Genomic DNA, 8,966 nt, shown 5'->3' on the forward strand with positions numbered 1-8,966 from the left:
TGCCTGGAGGATTCCACAGACAGAGGAGTCTGGCGTGCTACAGTTCACAGGGTTGCAAAGAGTCAGACTTGCCTGAGCCACTGAGCATGAGCATGAGAGCAGGAAGAACAGAGGATATCTGATGGCTCCTCTCATGCTCCCAGGTGAACTGTCACCTCCGTAGCCACTGACCACCTCCAGTTGTCATCTGGGGGGACCTGGGGAATGGAACAAAAGGCCTCCCTTGGATCAGAAGTCAATATTATCTAGCCGCACTAGCAGGACTTCCCTGGTGGCTCTGACGATAAAGAATCCACCTGCAGTGCAGGAGACCTGGGTTCAATCCCAGGGTTGGGATTCATGTGTCCACATCCTCCGCCAGTGACAAGGACCTGCCCCACAGAGGAAACCAATGATGGAAAGCTCCCTCTCTTTCTCAAGAATCCTGGTTTTACTAATACATCCCCAAACTTTATGTCAGCCAAGGGGACCTCACACCTCAAAGAAATATAAGCCATCCAAGGGTGTGTCAGTAGCCTCCAAATCTGATATTTTTTTTTCTTTCTCATTTGCTAAAGCTTTTCAAAATCTGATTTTTTTTTTCATTTTTATGGACCACACAAAATCTCAGTGAGCAAGAGCCCATGAGAAATTCAACCAATGGAGGCTTTGATTTTTCCTCGCCTTCTGTGGAATCACTCTGCTAAAACAGCAAAGCAAAGCTGCATTATTAAAGATGTAAGTGCAAAAAAGACTCTTGGTTCTGTTCTAGGCACTTCGGAACAGCTCAAAGAAAGGGGAAATTGGACCGTCATGTTGCTCCTTGCCAGGCCTCAGCTAACCTCCAGTCCTTGAGGGAGTGAAAAACGGGGGTAAACACTGCCTGGGAACTTTCCAGAGCTGAAGATGATGCCAGAAAATTCCCAAGCAGGGCCTCTCCTTTTTCTCCTCCCACCCCAAAGGCTGTCTCTTGCCTTTGTACAGAATCATTCAAACCAAACATATCAGGAGCTATGAAGTAGGCAGTGACTACACTTTTGGACAAATACAGATGAATACAAAGGGGAAAAGAGGAACTGTCAACAGAGGTTATAGTCTGCTCTTTAGACTCACCTGCTAAATGTTACCCATCAGCAAAGATTAAAATAAAAGCCTGCCACATTCCAGGCAGACACGGTTCTCCCGGAGCAGCTCAGCCTGGAAGTTTGCTGGCAATTCAGCGGCATGGTCTGGTCATTCCTAAGTACTCTCTAGAAGGCAGAGTTGTGGGTCAAGTGAAAGCATGCTGGCTCCAGCCCTTGACAAAGCCCCACAGCCAGGGAGCAGGTGTAGCCTGCCAAAAACAAACAAAAACTTCTCCCAAACAACAACACACAGTTAACACCCGCAGCCTGTCAACACCAATTAGCCTGCCCGACAAGAAGCCTATTAAGACCAGTACTCCAACCCAGCCAAGGTTCCCTGCAAGCAGAAACTGTCATCTCCCAGCTTCCCTCAAGGAAGTGACCTTCAGTGGAAACCCACCACAGCCCGCACAGCCCTCAGGTCCCCTGTACTTTTAGGGGGTCTTGCTGGGTGCAATTATGACTTTCCTGGGCTCTAGGCACTTTGATTCCTTCCTCCATAATAATATTAAAATTTGTGATACAACTTTGAATACTTTGATACCTGTTTTTTTAATGTTTCAGGCAAAATTGAATAGATTTTCGAGGGCCTGAAGATACTTTTCGATATTTTCATTTCAGTTTTTTTTCCTTTGAAGAGAAATTAAACATTTTCCTGCGCCCCTAAAAGTTTCTCAGATCCTTGGCACTGTGCCCACAGTGTCTAATGAAGTCAGCTCTGATTCAGTAGATAACTTGCAATTAAAAAATACCGTTACCCACAGCCTAACCATCTAACTAGGTACAACCTTAGCCTTTCTAAAGTCCATTCTATTGATAAAATACCAACATAATACACCTGGAAGTTGTTTCAATTCATCACTTAAGAATGATTCCTTACAAAGGGAAATGCCGAGAAGCTTAAAAAAAAAATCAACTCACCACACAAGACAGCTTTTCTTCAATATTTTATTTATATAGAAATACTTAAAAAATGAAGTAGCACCATTACTTAAGTTTTACCTTTATTATGTAGAACTTTAAATGTCAGAAAAATAAAACTCTTGATACAATTTCAAATCTTGTCTCAGCAAATATAATATTAGTATTTGACCATGAGGTTAAAGGCCCTTTATCATAAAATAAAATATACTTTGTTTTTTTAAACTTTGCTCAGTAAAGTACATTTAAGCTCAAGTAACGTCACCTACATATACATAAACAAGTGGTAAACAAATGTATTAAAATAGAAATACTAAAACTATAGTGGTGCAACAGAATTTTTGTAACTTGCACTGAATTCTATTTATACAAATGTTAGAAAGCATCAACAGTTCCTTTTGACATGTTTATACATTTCCGTTTTTTGTAATAATATAGAATAAAATATGCTTTATATCACTGAATAGAAAATATGCTGGGTGAAGCAGTTCTAGAAGATTTGTCTGAACCTATAAAATCTCCATCCCAACAGAATACTGTTCAAAACATTACACATTTTATGGTTTGTAATTCTGTCACAATTGTGTGATTATTAAAAAATAATACAGTGTTCTTTGCCATAAGGCCATACTAAAATAAAAAGATTTAACCCAGCTACAAAAAAGTTCACTGAACTTAAATTAAAATACTTGTAAACATCTTTGCAATATGAAATATAATTTTTCAAGTCAAAAAAGAATAAAATACTTCAATCTGTATTAATTCAATTTCTCTTTAAAACTTTTAAACGTTTTTTTTTTAATATATAAGAGATATGTTACAGTTTCTTTAACTTTAATAAAGCTGCAGTATCCTGGTATTACAGGAACTCCTGGCCCTTCTACGAACATTCAAAAAGGATCCACTGTGTTCTATAATGGTAGGAACCCAGCCACAAAGGGGAACACACAGAAACAGTCCACACACATCCCATAGCACTATTATTATCCTCTTCATCATAATAATTATTGTTCATTTTTTTCCCTACTTTTAAGAAAATGGAAAACTTGTGGGGTTTTCTTCTTTTGGAAGCTTCCTATTAAGTACAGTGTAAAAACTATCATTACTAGAATGTCGCCGTTCCTATTATTTATAGAGCATGCATTTCAGGTGGTTCGGAGGTTTCCCAGGCTACAGTACTCGGATGCTGATATCCTGGCAAGTTCCTTTGTTTAAAAATTAAAATTAAAAAAAAATGAGCGGATACTACAGCTTTCCAAGTTCCTCTTCGGATCTCAGAGTGTGAGCAGGAGGGCGGAGAGGAGAAGGTGGGACACCTCGAGTTAGGCAGAGAGGCGTCGCCAGGGAGTGAGGACAGAAGGAAAGGGGGCGGGGGGGGGGTCCTCCTTCGCCCTGTGGTGCGCGCAAGCGCGCGCTGCCTTCAGGAAAAGATGCGGATGGCCTGAGTGACCGCGGTGTGGCAGACCGGGCACTCGGGCTCGCTCTTCTCGCAGATGCGGTTAGCGCACTCCATGCAGAAGAGGTTGTGGCCGCAGGGCACCAGTGCGGCGATGACTTCGCTCTCAAAGCACACGGAGCAATCGCGGCTGCCCTTACGCCGCAACCCGGAGGAGGAGGAGGAGGAAGAGGACGAGCTGGAGGACGAGCTGGACGAGGACGAGGAGCCGGACGCGTCCGACGACGAAGGCTGAAGGCCCGCCGGCAGCTGCGCCCCCAGCCCATTGGCATAGGCGGCGTAGGCCAGGCCCCCTCCGCCTGGGTCGCTGCGCACACGACGAGCCAGGTGGTGCTCGCCCGCCCCCGGGGCCATGTGCAAGGGCGGGGACAGGCGCGGGCAGCTGGCGCCTGGGTGCAGCCGGCGGTGCACCGGCAGCCCCAGGTTGGCGCTGGAGGGCGCGCTGGCTCCGCCCCCGGGAAAGACCACCGAGGAGGACGAAGCAGCGGACGAAGATGCGGAGGAGGAGCAGGAAGAGGACGCGGGAGCTGCAGGTCCGCCTCCCGGGGACCGCTCGAACTGGGCCCAGAGAAGGGGCGCCCCGGGCGGCGGAGCGGGAGCCGGGTCAAAGGCGGGCGGAAGCTCTGGGCAGCCGTCAGGGGAAGGCACCGAAGCCTCCCCCGCCGCCGCCGCCGCCGCCGCGTAGGTGTATCCATTGCCGTTGTTGTTGTTGTTTCCGTTGTGAGCAAAGCTGAGCGCTGGGCTTGGGGGGCTGTAGTCCGCCAGGCGCGGGGTGGCGGCTGCGCTGCCGCTGGTGCCCGCGCCGAAGTAAGAGTCTGTGGAGGCGCTGCCGAGCGAGCTGGAGCTGTCGTTGCGGTAGCTGGAGAAGGGCTTGCGGCCCGGAGTGGGCGTGATGCTGGGGGTGGGCTTGCTCCAGAGGCTGCCTGGGCCGGACCCGCCGGACCCATGATGCAGATCGAAGCCCACATCCGTGCCGTTGGCGTGGAAATCGTTCTCGTCGGTGAGCTCAATGATGCCACCGGTGCGCAGGGCGATGTGGGCCTCAATCTCCTCGCGGGCGCGGTCCACGTTCTCCGGCATGCCCGTCACCTCGAACACCGGCTCCTTGTCGCGGCTGGGCGTCACGATGTATGTGTGCGTCTGCTGCTGGATGCGCTTGATCGTGGCGCCTTTGGGCCCCACCACGAGCCCCACCACGCGATAGGGCACGCGCACCTGGATGGTGGTCTGCCCTGGCAGGTTAGGCGGCCCAGGCACTGCGCCGTTTAGCGCCGTGTTCTTATTGCGCGAGGCGCGGATCATGGAGAAGTGCTCGGCGGCAGAGATGATCTCCCTCCGGGCCATGGCCACATCCTCCTTCCTGCCCGTCACAACAAAGACAGGCTCCTCCCCGCGAACCGGGGTCTTGATATAAGTGTTGGTCTTTGCCCGCAGAGCTTTGATTTTACAACCTGGGAGTCCGGGTGCAGGGGAGGGAGTGGGAGAGAGAGACAGACACGCCCATTAACCGCGGAGACCAGGGACTGCCCGCACCGGGTAGCTGGAAGACAGAACGCGCGACGGGCGGAAAGGGGGCGGCTCCCTCAGAGACCCCCGGGCCGCGCCACCGGGCTGGGAAGCCGGTTCCACCCGCGAGGCGCTAGAGGACCAGCCCACTGGCTGCCTAGCCCTCCCCCAGTGACTGCAGTCAAATCCGAGAATCCCAGAAAAAAGTCAGCTGGGGAGATGCCGCTGGGACCCAGCGGGACGCGCCGTCCGCCCCGAAGACAAGGCAGAGGGGTTCGGGGAAGACGACCAAAAGCCGGGATCCTCCGGCGCGGGGGCCTTGGTGGGAAGTCGGGGGGGGGGGTGGGGAGCAGTCCCGGGACCCATTGTTCCTCCTCGGGGCTCCATTCCGCTTTGCAGAAATCCAGAACCCTCCTCCCATCCGATGCTCACTCCTCCTCCTCCCCCCTCCCCAAGGACCGCTCGGAGGCCCCCTCCCCCAAGCATCTATTTAAATTTTGTTTCCCCGGAGTGGGTTGGGTGGGGGGCGCCAGGGGAGAAGGCGGTGATTTTCTCATGAGAGAGTGTCTCCCGCCGTGGCCGCGGCGCAGCTCTGGGAGACAGCCTGCCTGCACTTTCTTTGTCTGGGGCGCCGGCCCATCGCGCGGCTCTGCCTTCCTCCTCAAGGCTCCCCGGCACCGCGGGTCTCCCACCTCCCTCTCCCGCCCTCCCCGAGGGGCGGTGGCCCGAGACCCTCTCTCCTGCATCCGCCCATCCCCGGCCGGACCCACCTTGCCGCCCCACGATCTCGGCGACATGCTCGGAACTGGGCACCGGCACGCACTCGGTCATGTTCACGCTCTTCTTTCGCGGCTCGCTGTCGTACAGAGACGCGCCCTCGTCACTGTCCAGCCCTAGCAGGGAGAGCTGGTCGAGTGCGAGCTGCAGGGCTCTTTGGTCATCCAGGGTCTCTCCGCCGCCGCCTCCTCCTCCGCCGCCGCCGCCGCCGCCCCCTCCGCCGCCGCTGCCGTTGCGCTCCAGGTCTGCAAACAGCGAGCTGGGCATCTCTCGGCCGTGCGCACCGCGCCCCCGCCGGCCCTGGGCTCGGCGGCGAGAAGCTTCGGCCACAAAGGCAGCCGGGAAGCGAGTGGTCAGGGGCGGGGAGGCCGGCCGGCTGCAGACAGCTCCGTGGCTCTTTCCTCGGCTCCGGGAGGAGTGGATCGTTCCTGGCGGTCCGCGCCGGGCAGTGGCTGCGGGAGCCGCCGCCTGGGTCCCCACCCCAGATCTGCTGGCGGGTGGGGTGGGGGCAGAGCTCGAGCGGCAGCCGCGCGTGCCCCCCGAGTGCCCGGCTGGCTGGCCACAATGCCGAGCGAGAAGCGAGCAGGCGAGCGACAGCAGCGTTTCTTTAAGGAGCCCCTCCCCGGCTCCTCCACTCCCTCCCTCCCGCCCGCCCGCCCGCCCTCACTCAGCGCTTTTTCCTCCTCTCCTCCCCGCCTCTTGACTGAGCCTCTGCAGCCAGACGGCTCCGGAGGGGGACGAGGGAGGCGCAACGTCACCGGCGGGAGCTGACACTACAATGCTACTGACACTATCGCTGGGGGAGGCGATTGGCGCGCGCCGGCCGGGGGCGGGCGGAGGCCGCAGGCTGAGCGAGCTGAGAGCTAGCGCCCCCCACCCCCGCGCTAGCCGCAGCCCGCCCCGTCCTCCTCCCGCCCGCTCCCCTCCCCCGCCGCCGCTAACGCCTCTCTTTGTTGTCTAATGCGGGACCGACCGGCCCGGGACACTTGCCTGCACCTCTCAGCCGAGGACAGTCACTATCCCCAGGTCTCCTCCCTCGCCAGACTGAGAAAAGGAAACGCGCCCAACTCTGATGCCAGGGCCCCAGCTCCAAGAGAGCGGTCCTTAGAAAGTCCCGTTAGCGTCCCCAAATAAAGCACCCCTAGAGCCAACGATGCCTCCGGGAGAAAGGTCTATTGTCTGCCCCCCAAAAGACAGACCGATCCCTCGGACACGAAAGACAGGTCTCGAGATCCTTGTGTGCACTGGTCAAGTGGCCCCCGGCCGGGGCTGCCCACCTGCACGCGAGCGCAGGAGACACAAAGGCATACGCCCGCTCGCATCCCACTCGTGCGCGCGCGCGCCCGCAATTCTGTCCCCTTGGGCGGCAATTCGCCCAACTGGCCCCGAAACTGCGGATCAGAAAGCAAGAAACAGGCTGCAGTGCCGACCTGGCCCTCCCGGCCTCCGGCGACTTCTGGAATGCACCGCGCAGAGGTCCTGCCCGTGCCCGGCGCGCGGGCAGAGACCCCGCGGGCGCTGACACGCGCACGAGAGCCGCGCCGCCACAGCGGGGACGCCAGTCATACCTCCAGCGGGCGCGGGCGCGGGCGTGCGCGCCCACCGCTCTCTGATCCCTCCCAGCCCCACGGTCGGGCATGCGCAGTGCGCGCGACGAGCGGGCGGGCCCTTTAAGGCGAGCGCGGCGGAGCTCCCCCGCCCCTCCCGCGGCCCCGCCCCAACGGGAGGTGTGTGCTTGCGGCCCGGCGGCTCTTTGTGCGCTTCTCTTGGTGGGGGTGGCGGCGGAGGGAGGGTGCGATGGGACCGGCCGGCGGGGACGGCGAGCTGCGCCCCCTCCCGGATCTCCCAGGGGCCGCCTCCGAGCGCAAGGGAGAAGAAAGGAGGCTTTGAGGGGCGGGCCGGAACGGGGCGCGATGCCCGGCTGCCCCGCTGCTCGGTCCCTCTCCGCCCAAGTCTCCCCTCCGCCGCCGGCCGGAGCGGGTGCCCCCGGATCTTGGCGCGCGCGCTCCCCTCTTTTGTTCTGGGCTCCGCCTGGCTCGTCCGGCCCCTTGCGCCTGACCCCGGCCGTTCCGCAGAGCGGTGGGGGCCGCGAATCGCGAGGATGGCCAGCGTCCGCGCAGCGGGGCTCCTGATGAAGACAATGAGGCCATGTGGCCGAACCCACAGACGGGTTTACTCTGGAGTCCTCGCGGTGCCGCGGGGCGATCTCGGGGCTCGAAGGCAGAGGCTCCCCAAAGTGCCCCCTGCGTGACCCAGGGACGAGTGAGGGAGCGCCCTGGGTGGGCCTCGAATCTTTTTAATCCATAAAATAGGGGAAATCAGACAGTCCTCCCTACCTTGTGGGTTCTGGAAATTAGATGTGACAACAGGCGGGAGCGCGACTAGTAGGCAGTCAGGCACACGCCTAGACTTCTGAGAACGCGAAGGTGTTTTTCCTACCTCGCTCACCTGGAGCTGTCTTGGCGAAGAGGTGCTGATTATTTCCTTAGGGAAATGAGACTTGGAAGCCACTTGCAGTGGTTATTTCCGCAGGATGTTTACATCAGCTTCCTGGTGTGTGTGTTTCTTCAAAGGGGAAGCTTGGTGAGGGGGTGGGGATCGGGATGGGAGTGCTGAGCCTTCCCAGAGAGCCACCACCTAGACCCCCAGTAGAGAATTCTTCTATTTTTTAACCTAGTTTTTGTACTCAAGCCGTACCAATTTGAGAACCAGGAAGGAGTGTCCTTGAGGATTCCTGAGGGCTGAGAACAAAGGGTCCTGGCTAGGGGTAGGGGCGTGGCACAGAGAAGGCTCAGCCTGGAGCCCCTCACTAAAGGTCTGTAAACACCAAAACAGACAGGAGAAGCCCTCCTGTCAAAGGCCTCAGCATTTGCATCTTGCCAACAGAATCTCCGTTTGGCCTCTCAACTCAGTTTCTAGGAGTTTCATACACTCCTGATCAGGCCAACTGAGGTTTCTTTTGTCAAATAACAGACTTGATGAAGGTCAAATTTTTGCTGGACTTCCATGGCTGATGAGGCCTGTGCCCAGGTAAATGAAGACTCCCCCCAACCTGTTTCCTAGGCAACAGTCTTGTCATACATCCTCCCCTTCACACTGAAAGCAGTATGAAGCTTTCAGATGGTCAGTTCAGAAACTGGTCTGGAGATCTGAATGCTTCCAAGTCCCTGAGTCCTCCCCAGGAAGGTGAATACACTCTGTGG

General features: G+C 56.3%; 1 protein-coding gene across 1 annotated transcript; it reads right to left on the bottom strand.

Annotated features, from left to right (window-relative positions):
• Positions 1-2,034: 2,034 nt before the first annotated feature.
• Positions 2,035-6,375, bottom strand: MEX3B (mex-3 RNA binding family member B). Its single transcript, XM_061394508.1, has 2 exons — positions 5,757-6,375; positions 2,035-4,931 (listed from the first exon to the last, which is right to left on the bottom strand). Exons 1-2 carry the CDS (start codon positions 6,028-6,030, stop codon positions 3,445-3,447), a joined length of 1,761 nt encoding a protein of 586 aa, XP_061250492.1. The 5' UTR covers positions 6,031-6,375; the 3' UTR covers positions 2,035-3,444.
• Between the last annotated feature and the right edge of the window lie 2,591 nt (positions 6,376-8,966).

This window comes from Bos javanicus, chromosome 21, assembly GCF_032452875.1.
Source record: "Bos javanicus breed banteng chromosome 21, ARS-OSU_banteng_1.0, whole genome shotgun sequence".
NCBI lineage: Eukaryota > Metazoa > Chordata > Mammalia > Artiodactyla > Bovidae > Bos > Bos javanicus.